Source organism: Blennius ocellaris, assembly GCF_963422515.1.
Source record: "Blennius ocellaris genome assembly, chromosome: 4".
Classification (NCBI taxonomy): domain Eukaryota; kingdom Metazoa; phylum Chordata; class Actinopteri; order Blenniiformes; family Blenniidae; genus Blennius; species Blennius ocellaris.
The window spans coordinates 14371858-14384686 of NC_137653.1; the positions used below are offsets into that span (position 1 = coordinate 14371858).

A 12829-nucleotide genomic window follows, 5' to 3' on the forward strand; every position below is an offset into this window, starting at 1 on the left:
ATTTTTTTTATACATTGTACTAATATACTAATCTGACCTGGCATATTATTTGGTCCTTCCACTGCTCCAGTTATAGATAATTCACTCTGGGAATTACTTTCATCAAACTCTCTCTTAAAGATAGACAGTAGACACGAGATCCTGTAGTCCAGGCGAACATTGAGGATGAACTACAGAGCAGAACAGAAAATAATATAGATCATTATGTGTGACAATGGCTGAATGTGTACTTAAGCCTAGATTTAGTGTGACTGCCAAGTCATCACCTGCAGAATCTCGATAATCTTCAGCTTTGTGTCCATGACCAGTATGTCCTGTTTCTCAGGTTCAGTCTGGGTCTTCACTGTATCTCCATCCGAGGTGTTGTTTAGAGTCGTGGGAAGGAAACCTCCTCCTCTTAGGACGACTTGTGACATCAGCTCTCCCACTCCGTGGATTGACCTAATCACATTGCTGCCTGGAAACAGACACGCAGACACAGCTGATCAGTGCCCATCACTTTCGTCTCTTCCGCTGATCTCCCAGGGCTGTTCATACCTTTACTCTCATCGCCCTTGTCCAGCTTGTTGAAAGGAAAAATCGTGCTCACGTGGACACAGTCAAGAATAGCCAGCAGGATCTTGGTCAGTCTCAACAGGTCACTGAAGTTGTAGAAGCCAAAATAAATGAGATTCCTTGCAAGGTTCACCACCTGAACATAGAAAAGAATGCATTAAGTACTGCAACTGTAACTACTATGGCATGGGCTTGATTGTGCATCAAGAATATACTAGATTTACCTCAAAGGTGAGCTTGTTTTTCTCTTTGTCTGCAAAAGGGAAGCTCTGACACACCACATCCCTGAGGTAATTCTCAACAAACTCCATAGTCTGTGAGAAGCGCTCCTTAATTTCATCTTTAGATGTTCCATCATTGTCATAGCTAATAAGATAGGAAAAACATCAATTGAAGCAAAACCCCCCATAATATGCGATATGCAAATGACATGCCCTCATAACATTGTTTAATTTGTTCTCTCACTCATCAATGGCGATCTCTGATGGGATTTCAGACCATAGCCGTGCGTATTTGACAGGTGTGACCTGCTCCTGGGGGTCACGATCAACATGCATGTGCAGCATCATACGACAGAAAGACGCTCGCAGGTCGTAGGGCAGGTCTTCGTCTGACATACATCTCAAGATCAGATCAACGTCCAGCTGGCCAGAGATTTTGTTGATTGCCAGATATTGACGGTCCAAACACATTCTGGCAAACAGGTTGAGCTGGTATCTGTAGTGTGAACACAGACAAATCACCTTAAATTGACTTAGTGTGTGTCTTTAGTCATCAGCTCTACTGGTATGCGCTCATAATATAAAAATACCTACCTGTAGTAACTGATCACCTCCTGATCCTCCTTCTGGCCCTCTTTGGCATCCTGTGCCAGCTCCCTGATGCTTTTGCTGCGGATCTCTTTAGTGTTGTCATTCCAGAACAACCAAACCTCCTCCTCATCCTCCTCTGACTCCACAGAGTTTTCTCCAAGTGGTGCCCCTTCAATCTCAAACCTCGACAGCACCAGTCTACAAAACAAGGAAGGGAAAAAAATGAAAGCATCCTTGTTACCATTGGGACATTCACCCTCAGATGTTCAAAACAGGGAATAATCCAAATGCATACATGAAAAATAATCAGTCCTTGAATCATCAGTTCACAACACAAAATCCCTAAGCACTTTGTATCATCTTTGTAAAGCAATACTACAAATTACCGAGTTTAATAGATCAAGAGAGATGTGGCGGAATGCTGAAGGAGGCTATGACTAACTTGGTTTCAATGAGAATGTCTCCATTTGCTGGATCCAGCACTGCATTGCAGATGAGCTCCTGTGTCACAGGGATGGACTTATTCATTGACACACACAAGTCTGACAGGTAGTCCAGGAACCTTGACAGACGTACACAAACACACACACAATGTGCATAACTGAAAAACAATGAGAACTTTATATACCTAACAACACAAACAGTAAACCTTTATGAAATAACGCTTTTGAAAAACAGAAAACAAAGTGCTTGACAAATGAAATGCAAAAAAACCCCTACATTTAAATAAAACAAAAATTAGGACAACAAATCATAGTTTTAGTTTTTAATGAAGATATTAAGAGTCACCATATCATTCAAGTTGAATGTGTCTGCTGACCAAACACCATAAAAGACTGTTTATGTGATCACCAGACTGTTCTTCATTATGGGACCCACATGCAGTAAAATCAAAGGAAAAGCCAAAATACAAATGATGTAATACAAGGGGGGAAAAAACCCCCAAACAAACTATGTACACAAACCTGGGCTCACGGTTCTTGCGCACCAGGTTGACAAACGTGTCAATCTCTGCAGCAGTGATGTGTTTCTCCAGCAGCTTGCGGTTGTTATGAAGGAGAGCCGTGATTGTATCCTCTGCCAAGACATCATAACCAATCTGTTTCTGCATGAAGCGAAACTGTTTGGCTATATACTCCTGCAAAGCAGACACGCACAATGAGGATAACAAAGGCAACACAAGGTGGTACAAACACATTGTGAACAACGTGATTCATAAAGATTATTTATGGAGTGGCTTGCACAAATAACCTTTGTGTGAGATTTATTTACTTATTGAAGAATGCAGGTCATAACAGTTCTTGTTCATCACCTTGAAAAAAATAGACGTTTCTAAAGACCTTAATATTATCTCATCCAACAAAATGCGCTCAATCCTCTAACAATTGTACTTCTTAAAAAACGGAAATGCTAAATTACTATTGGTTCCTTTTTTCCTTTTCTTTTTTAACATGACCTCATAATCGAGGTGCAATAGCGAAGGTAAGGTTAATATGAGCGACGTGATCTTGTCTCTTCTCTAAGATCTCCTCTTCTGTGAAGTTGTTTTAACAGCAGGACAGAATAAAACTCATCATACCAAATGAAGCTCCTTCAGCGGATCAAATATTAGATTTCAAAATTTTAGTACAGCAGGAACGCCAGTCCTGAAACTCATCCCTTCAGCTTGAAACACACACAGCGCACATGCTTTGTCTTATGTTAGTAGAAATGTCTGGCTCAATGACAAACTTCCTGTATTTTCAAAATAAAGAATATTGGTAACGGCTGTTGGGATCTGCCGAGAAGGAAATAGTCAACGGGTTGTCGGCAAGATGCATTTCCATTGATAAGTAGGAACAACCTTGTATAAAGCCCTTCAAACATTGGAACTGTTACACTTGGGCTGTTGTACCACAGCGTGTTTTATAATTATTGTTCTCGAGTGTATTTTATAATTGTGATTTGTCTTCTGTACAGTTTTATTACATCCAGTTCTAAAGAATTGCATTTTCTTATTTTTATTGTGCTTTAATAAAACAAATATCAGTTTTACACTCCAATTATTACCTGTTGTCACAGGTTCTTCATAATTCAGCATTATATAATACATCAACTATGTGTTTTTTAACTTGGTAATTTTCACCGGCAAACACAGGACTTGAAGTTACAAGTTATAGATGCTGGGTTTTTAAATTGTGGTGGTTTTTTTTCAGTCCAAATTCTACGAGACGTCTTTAACTTGGTTTCTGGACTTTAGATTGCACAATTACAGATGCTGCATTGCCACGTATCCACACCGCGTCTGTACCTGGTTCTTGCGGTAGTCCTGCTGAGAGTGGCGTAAAACCCTGTAACACAGGCGGCAGATGTGTCTGAAGGGGGCGTGGCGCTGGTCAGCCAGCTCCTCCAGCTGCAGCATGGGCCCGTCCCCACTGTCGGTGAAGGGGGCCTGAAGCAGCTTGAAGATCTGAATACAAGGAGCATGTTGCGATCGTTGTGACGCAACGTGGAATAAAGCCAAATAACACAGGGACACCGATAATACGCCTGGTGTGTGAAACTTTGACAAATGGAAACAAAGATCCGAAGAGGCGGTTAAGATCATTTCAGTGAGGTTCAAAAAGTTCTCACTGGAAACATCATCTGGAGTGTGATCACAACGTGACATCAAGTGTATTAAAACATTACCTGTTTGAGAATATTCTGTTCCCTCATGAGTTTCTGCCGTTCTCGGTTAGGTTTGTTCACCATAATTTCGAGAACGTCCTGTCCATTGTTGGGAATGTCAACCACAAAGAACACCAAATCCTCCAGAAGCTTGGTAACCGCCCTGACGGTAAATACCAAAGTCAGAAGAAAAGCCACATAAAGCCAAAGCAAGGTTTTCTTTCATCTAGTTATGAATGTACGTTTTGGCATCACAATGCCAATTTCCTACCGCCTCTCGTTCTGTGTGATGGTGCCTTTTTCCAGCTTTCCAGCTATGGAGGCCAGCACTTTACTGGCATCATTGGCAAAGTCAAGGTCTCTGACCTCAGCCGGGGAGACCGGCACAATGGCGAAGGCTTCTTTGTCCTCTTTGAGAGCAGAGGTGCCAATCTGGAAAGGGACAAATAGAATACAGCTCTGCTATCTTTCAGAACTAAAGGAGATTTAGTCTTTACCACAGTGTTCAAAATAACCCCAAATTAACTAGATCTATGCATTTACTGTAAAAAAAAAAATAGAAAAAAGGACTGCCCTGGCTTATTATTAACTGAAACACACCACATGCTACACAAAACTAAATCATGCGTAACACAAACATTTCAAATCCCAATAAACCCCTAGTCACTCAATAAATCTTATGAATACAAACAAAGTTTCATCTCATCATCATGTGTAAATTTGCTCTGGACGTGCAGCCAAATGAAAAGGCGCTGCGACTCACACGCAACATGACAGGTTTTTCCTCCTCCTTGTCAATCGGCTGGTTGGTGCTGTGAAGCCATGTGTTGGTGCATAAGTGTCTGAGACGCACATAAGAGTTCCTGAAAAAGACATATTAATATTTATTTATTAACACATCCATAAGTTTCCACATGTTCTCAGCTATAAAAGCACTCACTGGACAATCATAGAAAAGAATATTTTAAATTGATTTTAAATTGATAATATATATAAATGGAATATCAAATACAAACTCAGCAATTGTACAATTCACACACAAACGCACATACAATTACTGAGCAGATCAATGGCCGTTGGAATAAAACACTTCTAGTGTCTTGATTGCCTCTGCTCACATACACACATGTGGATCATAACAAAACAACTCTGCCCTTATTCCAGTAAATTACTAGTGAAAAGAGTCTTCACTGTACAGAGGAACTACACCTGGGCAAGCAGCGTCCTGCTGTTTATGGTGAGTAAAGGGTAATGACACAATCTCTTACACTGAAAACAATCATCATACACTTTTTATGCTTGTTTCGCAAACACAACAGGATGACTTAAACCACTCTGGAAGTTCCCTGTGCGTAATACTGTCTGCTGTTTGGTTTTCAGTGGAAAGATCAGGGCCAAAGCAATATATTTCTCAAGTTTAAAAAGGTAGAGCTTTCGTACCTGGGCACTTGTGAATCTCCCCCTCTTAGCGTGGTAGGATCGAGCTCAAATATGGAGGAGATGTCATTGCCATCGGGCACGGAGACAAGTGTGTACATCACCTTGTCCTGGACATTTCGCAGTCGGGCTCGCAAAGCCTCTTGCTCCGAGTCCAGCTGGTGGAGAAATAAATCAAGTGCAAATACAATTTAACAACATCATTAAACATTTTTCAACCTCAGGCAGAAGTCTACCTTCAGCAGAGGAGACGCCAAAGAAAGAGTTTATCACAACTGCGTAAATGTTTCTAAGAACTGAGTCAAGCTACTGGTAATCGGATGAAGCAATCTCTTTTCACAGACCCCATGCCTCGAAACAGAACAAATGGTCCTTTGTTTTGTAAATTGAATTTTCACAGTAAACTGCTGCAGTCTTAAATCGATAAGTCCATTATGGTTGGCAAGACAGACAAAAGAGATGTATACAGATTTCTTCATTCGATGCTACATGTGTCCTACCTTCATTCAGCATATCCTACTTTGGAAAGATTAAAACAAACCCCCCCCCAAAAAAAAGTTTAATTATTGACTGTGAATTGTATCACTTATTGCCACAATAATTGCTTTCTTCTCATTTTTCTTATTCTCTGTGGTATTATTGCATAGGTCACGGGCGCAGGGTGGTTTTAGGTGGAATCTTTTGTCAATGCCTGGCCAGTACATGTGAGCAGCCGCATGTTCAGTCAGTAACCTGTGACAACGTTTTTAAAGCACGTTCGAGGACAAACGTATTCGCAGTAGAAGGCTGCCATCTGCTGGCCACATAAAAAAAAAAAAAATACAGAGCCCGCTCAACTATTTATGTTACAGTTAATCACACTGTACAGGGCTAATAAAAATATAAAACCACACATCAATCAGACATTGCTTTGGCATTCGTGCCAGTCCAAATCCATTATCATAGATAATCAGACACATTCTGATAAACACTTTGATTTAACAAAGAAACTCGAAGCCGATCCGAAAAAGCTATTTCTATCACATTGACCTTATTTCGCCAAGGTAGGTCACTCACCACCACACAAATATTAATTCATGCTCCTCCTAAATAGGCCAGGTGTGTCTTACTTACAGAAGAGCGGGACTCTAGGCACTCCTCTTCATACTCTGGGTTCACCTATAAAAATATAACAGTGTCTCAACACCTAAAAGTCCAACACTGGCCCCTACGTTTTTGGAATATACCGTCATATCATATAATGGTTTAATATGGTCATGAATTGTATTTTCTCTATTTTAATTGACGTTACTGATCCAAACGAAAAATTATTATCATTTTCTTAACCACATTTGTTCCCCCCAGCAAGTAGAATGGGTGTCACTAAAACTTGATTAATTTTTTTTAAATAAATGTACAATATCTTAATGAAACAGTGTCCATGATATTCATTGCCACTGGACTCACCTCTGCAGCCAGGTAGTGTCCAGTTGCCAAATGTTTGAACCTAAAGAGGCTGTTCCAGTACCCTGCCCCCCCTCGACACGGATCATGCTGCACAACCTGATAATCAGAGCAAACCATCAAACAACAGGGGAGGTAAAAGCCAACATTAGGATTCAGTGCAACTCGTAGGTGCAGCAGGAGTTCAGAGGACAGCTTACACTTACAATAACCGTGACGGCACAATCAGCAAAACTGCCTCTAAAGACACTCTCGCTCACCTCGATTTCCCAGAGAGCTTTGCTGCTGGTCGCCGAGGTAGCCGACTGCCGTCCAGTAGTACGAAGGAAAACGTATTGTTTTTTTCTGTGATCATCACAGGTGAGGAATTTTTCCTGCTCTGCATGAAACAACCGAACCACATCGCCCTGAAGAGACACAGAGGTCACTGCTGGAAATAGTATCACTCTCAAAACACTCATTGTATCAAAACATGGATCAATAAGAAAAATTACAAACCCTTGGCCGTTACCACCGTCTACACACTGGTTGTTGGAAACATCAATACAGTCCTTTACTATGATCATTCTCTGCATCTTAAACATTTTAGTGTAGGAAAAATTGTCCATGTTCTTTATTTTCAGTGTACAAGCCTCCAATTCAAAGATGTTGAGTAACAGATGAAAACAATCTCATTTGTGGGCATGTACAGTGAACTGAAAACACTAAGATGGAAACAAACAAAGCAACCAGCCCACTCAAATCTGATAAGGACACTTATGCAACACATACAGTTACAATAACTCCCATTTTATTACAGATATTCTTTAATATATATTATGGAAACCTTTGCACTACACCAAATGTCCCTGTGATTCATGAATATTTTTAGATTGATATTTCACATATTTTTATATATAAATCGTTTGCCTTTGTTGCCAAAATTCTCGGACTGCCACTAAAAATGAAAAGCAGATCTGTTTGGTTTATTGCTGCTTGGAAACAAACCCCTTTTAGGATGATCTCCTGATTGTCACTCCATTTCATAAACAAGACAATCTTCCAGCTGGTGTTACAGTTGACCGAGTTCACCTGTGAAACAGAGAAGGCTGCAAGTTTAACATCATAGATAAATAAATAGCATAATGTTCAGTTTAATTCATTCCTCATTCAATTCTGTCGACAAAATATAGCATATATTTCTTTTCTTGAAAATAAATTACTTGACTGTGAGAACTGTATTACTGGAGATGTTAATTGGCCACAGGGATAAAAGGAATATATTTCAAAATTCAAAACTGAAAGATGGCATCCACTTGTTTTGTTTGGTTTCTGTGTTATTTTGCTCTCTATCGTTATCGAAATGTTTTAAACAGGCAGCTATTAATCAACCAAACCTCATTGCATCCTGGATTATCCACAAGCTGGTGTGTGCTGGCATGAAGCGGCTGACCAGCATTTACTGGGTTCAAAACCACTTTGTCCCCAATCACCACCTGCAATTAAATAAATGGTGTCAGATGCATTGGTTCACATTGACACATTGAAGCAAAAATGTGGAATTGTGCATTTAATCTGCAAAAAGCTGGTCTTATGCTTGCTCACTACTTAAACAGCACATGGTTCAATGTCCATATACACTTGTTTACGCGATGCTTCTCATATGGTTTGTCCTAACCATGAAGAGGCACCACATTTAACTTTCTTGTTTGCAGAGTTTTCTCCTTAGTTTGTTTAATGCCTCCTGTATGAGCTTCAGCTGTCATTGTCATTACTGCTGAGTGAATGCAGTTTCTTAATGACAGGTTTCAGTTTTATTTGTATAGTGACATTTACAACACGCTTATCTCAGAGCATAAAAGCAGTAAAGTCACATTAAGATGTCTAATAAACTGTAAGAGAAAACAAAAATGAAGGCTTTATTGGGCCACAATGAGTGACAAGAGGGGTAAAAAAGTACTTTAACGAGGTAAAATTTGATGTGATGAGGTCAAACTCTACTCGCTGTTTGGTGATCAAAAGAAGTGCAATCCTTTTTTTAAATACCTCTAACATGCAAGAATCAGAGAACATCAGTGTCCAATAGCATGTCACTATCACAGTCTTTTCTCAGCCGGCTGGGAATTACTCCAATTAGCTTTTCGTCCAAGACCTGCTGCTTAGGCTCCATGCCATCCCTACTTTGAGAGGAGCTTAATGCTGAAGCCTGGTCCCTACTTCAGTTCAGTTTGTTCTTGGGCAATAGCCCACAACTTCCTGAAGAAAAGCTGGTGCCAACAAGAGCTATAAGATCAGTTAAACTGGATATTGGCCCAAGGCCATGCAAGGATGAGAGGTGATTGAATGGATGCTTTGCACAGAGGCTTACGCAGGAAAAAAAATAAGATCGATGCCCTCAAGGTTTGCATTGGAATTGGAAACAGTTAATATTTTTATTGTTAATCAATCAGTCATTTCATACTTTCAATGAATAGATCATTTGTTTTTTTTGTCAAGCCAAGGCAGCAGTTACGCTGTCAAGCAAAAATGTTTTATGCGAGTGAAACATCTAAAACTCAAAGATAATTCAATTAGGATTAAAAAAAAAAGCTGAAAATATTCACATTTCAATGTGTGCATTAAAAAGAAGGTTTACATTTTTTGCATTCAATGAACATGATAATTACAATTGTTAGTGATTATGGTTTCATTGAGTTGAGAAAATTATTGACTCGTTATAACTTATTCAATAATTACACATCACATTGAAAAATATTGCAACCCCACAAAAAACAAAAATTATAAACATGTAATATCACTGACACCATTGTGATTCTTGCGCCGACAGAGTTTTAGGAAGTTCGACTATATACCACATCCAGAGACACACATGGTAACTCACACTGTCGCCGATAGAGCGAAGTTTGTAGAACGGCTGTATATAAAACCAGGAGCCCTCATTTCCAGCTGTGTCCAGCATCACCCTCATGGCGTTCTTCTCCAACAACGCTGGCAGGCGTTTGTTCACAGTCAGGTATTTGTTGCTCTTCAGGTGAAGGAGCTGAGCAGAAACAATATACAATAAAATAAGACAAACTGAGCATGTGTGCTTATACAAAGTACCAATGATGGTGTTTTTACTACAGGAGAGCTGGTTTTACTAGAAGCACTGTCATTCCTATTAATTAACAAAGTTATGTCTCTCAAATTGCAAATTGGGTTTCTGAATTAAATATTTAAATCATATAAATGTATTGCTTTGTGTGGTTTCAGTCAATCTGCAAAAACTACTGTGGGCGAACACGTCTTTTGTGCACTCAATCTGAAGCACGAGTAGAAAATTGAATGAATTGCATGTTGAGAAATATGTCAGATTTCATTCAACTCCACAGACAAATGTTTATTTTACAGTTTGGTGTTTACTTTCCAAATACCTAGGAATATATCTTAGGAACAAACCTGAATGACATTGCCATACTGAATTACTGTTCCAAGCAGCTTTTTGTTCTCCGAGTCATTCTGTTTTTTCTCCAGGTCAGCTGCATGCTGGGAAGCAAAAGGCAGAGATAACAGATGATATATATATATATTTAAAAATAGAAAATAAAAATTCATAGCCACAACATATGGCATGCATGGCAAAAAGGCAAGATGCCATCAAACTGGTTAGTGATTAAAAAAACAATAAACAAAGACATAACAACACTGAAGTAACTAACATATTAGCCAAAATTGTGCAATTCAGCAGAGGAGCTTAGCTACAGCTAAGACTCACATTGCCATGGAAACACAAGGAAGACTGCACTCCACTATGTTATGACTGTAGTCGGATAATAAATTACTTTAAATGGTATTGCACTGCAGAAAGAGAGAAAGGAGTGCATTGAGTCTTAATGAAAAGCTTCAGAAATGTCTAAAAAAGGTTGTGAGAGGATTCTCCCTCAGCAAATATTCCTAATATTCAAAAAACGTCTTCTAAGATGTGGCGTAGCAGTTCCCCAGCTTTTTATTCAGTGTGTAAAAAAAATGCACACGTCATCAACAACTCGTGAAAATGTTTAACTCCTGGCCTCCTCCAGCTCAGTCCGCTCCGCTGCCTCTTGAGCCGTGAAGACAGGGCTGCGCGTCCTGTGTCAGTTGGTGGTGACTGCTGGGAGGGCAACATGTTGTCACTTCACTCACATGGAGCTTGTTGAGCAGCACCGTGTCCGTGTTCCCTCCAGGCTTCGCTGCTTTCCAGAACTGCTTCTGAGCCGAGTAACGGTTCATGGGACAAAGCCTGAAAAGACAATCTGTGCAAAGAACACAAAAAACAATTGGAATATTTTTATATGTAAAAAAATGAATAAATAAATGGACCGATGCCATTTTCATTCCCAAGCTGCAATAGTCTAAAGGTTAGAGGGCAATGCGTAATAACAGTGAGGCTGAATGAATAAAAATTAAACAAATAGAACATACTGTACGTGAACATGTTTTGCATTTGTGAAACATGCAAATAATACGAGTCCGCTGCATCTTCATTCTCTTCTCTGTGAATGGATCTATGCACGCGTGTCTGCTTGCACTTCAAACACATATGAATAATTCCCCTGAAGGGAAATCAAAGGGCCTCGTCAGCTTGAAGAGGGACCGGGGTCAAGAGAGCATGTGTGTTTGTGTGTGTTCATGACACACAGGCTTGAGGTTATAGGTTGTGGTTTGACCAAGACCAACAACCAGATAAGAAACCTCTTTGTATCTGCATGCGGTCAGTCCGATTGTCACAGCAATGACGGAAACCTGACACCATGAGCGGAGTGTGATTTTGCTGCTCATTCCCAGATATATTTTTGTTAACTCAGCGGTGATTTTTATTTGCACGTGCTGAACAAGTTCCTCTTCTCTCTGAGGTGGCTTTCTCTTTTATGACGATGCTAAACATCCACTACAGCTGACAGATATCAGTTTTAGTTGGCATACACAGCTCATCTACGTTTGCTAAAGATTTAAACTCTTGCTCACTCATCACTCCTCCCTCGGAGTCCTGGCTTTCCTCTGATTTCACCTCTCATCAGACCAACAGCTTTCTGTTCTGAGAGATTGAAACTAAGAAAGAAAGAAAGAAAAAAAAAGAACAATCTGTCCATCCTCCCCTTTTTTCTTTCCCACTCTTTCTCTCTCTCTCTCTCTCTCTCTCCTCCTGCTCTTGCTGCAGTAACATGACCAAATAAGGCCAGCTGTGAGAAGGGGAGTGGGACGACAGAAAGAGAAGAGAGAAGAGGGTGGGGACTCCCTTTTATCCCCCTTATATTCAGCCATCGCTTCTTCTGCCGACTGGATTCCTCGAACCATTTCACACACCACTCACTCCCTTGGAGTTAATGATCTTTATCTCCTAAACCTTCCTCTGGTCGCTCTCATCAGATATAGTTTACTCTACTCCGACCCAAACTACGCTCAGAAAAACAGGAAAGGAAGTGAAAGAGAAATGAGGAAGGCAGGAAGTGAACAAATGTCAAACAGAGAGTGAGCACTGAGAGGTTAAGACAGTGGGGATTTGGAGCTATCAAATGCAATCAACTGCTCCCTATATGTTTATAGGAACATGAATACCAAAAGAAGGCGGGAACTTCAAAGTGGAATTGAACAAATACACACTGAGAGCTCCAGGTCATCCATGCTTGAAAAACATCGTCAACAGCATGTAAAATAAGTGATGCATGTAACAGATGATCAACCAGGACTGGACCTTTGCCTTTGATCAGCATCAGCTGAGAGAGAAACGTGCTGGTTAAGTGATACTGGGATGTGAGGCGAGAGTTTCCTCTGGGGTCAGTGGGCAGCTCAAGTCGCTGGACTGGTATGCTGTTCACAAAACAAAAAAACTAAACAACAGAAACTAACATTCATGCGACCAACATCAACCTCTAATCGTCACGTGTTATGCAGACAAAAATCCTGCAGCTCTCAGGCCATGAGAAAGACACCGAAAC

The 12829-nt window shown here is 40.2% G+C and overlaps 1 protein-coding gene across 1 annotated transcript in view; it reads right to left on the bottom strand.

Annotated features, from left to right (window-relative positions):
- LOC308129042 (inositol 1,4,5-trisphosphate-gated calcium channel ITPR1-like) overlaps positions 1-12829 on the bottom strand; it is a 64913-nt gene that overhangs the window by 42290 nt on the left and 9794 nt on the right. Inside the window, 21 exon segments of the mRNA XM_080494794.1 lie at positions 38-170; positions 267-458; positions 461-691; positions 780-921; positions 1021-1272; positions 1371-1565; positions 1810-1929; positions 2333-2505; positions 3658-3816; positions 4038-4179; positions 4288-4448; positions 4780-4879; positions 5457-5611; positions 6567-6611; positions 6900-6995; positions 7157-7303; positions 7884-7967; positions 8273-8371; positions 9757-9915; positions 10314-10400; positions 11037-11146. Coding sequence (XP_080350920.1) covers positions 38-170; positions 267-458; positions 461-691; positions 780-921; positions 1021-1272; positions 1371-1565; positions 1810-1929; positions 2333-2505; positions 3658-3816; positions 4038-4179; positions 4288-4448; positions 4780-4879; positions 5457-5611; positions 6567-6611; positions 6900-6995; positions 7157-7303; positions 7884-7967; positions 8273-8371; positions 9757-9915; positions 10314-10400; positions 11037-11146 — 2982 coding nt within the window.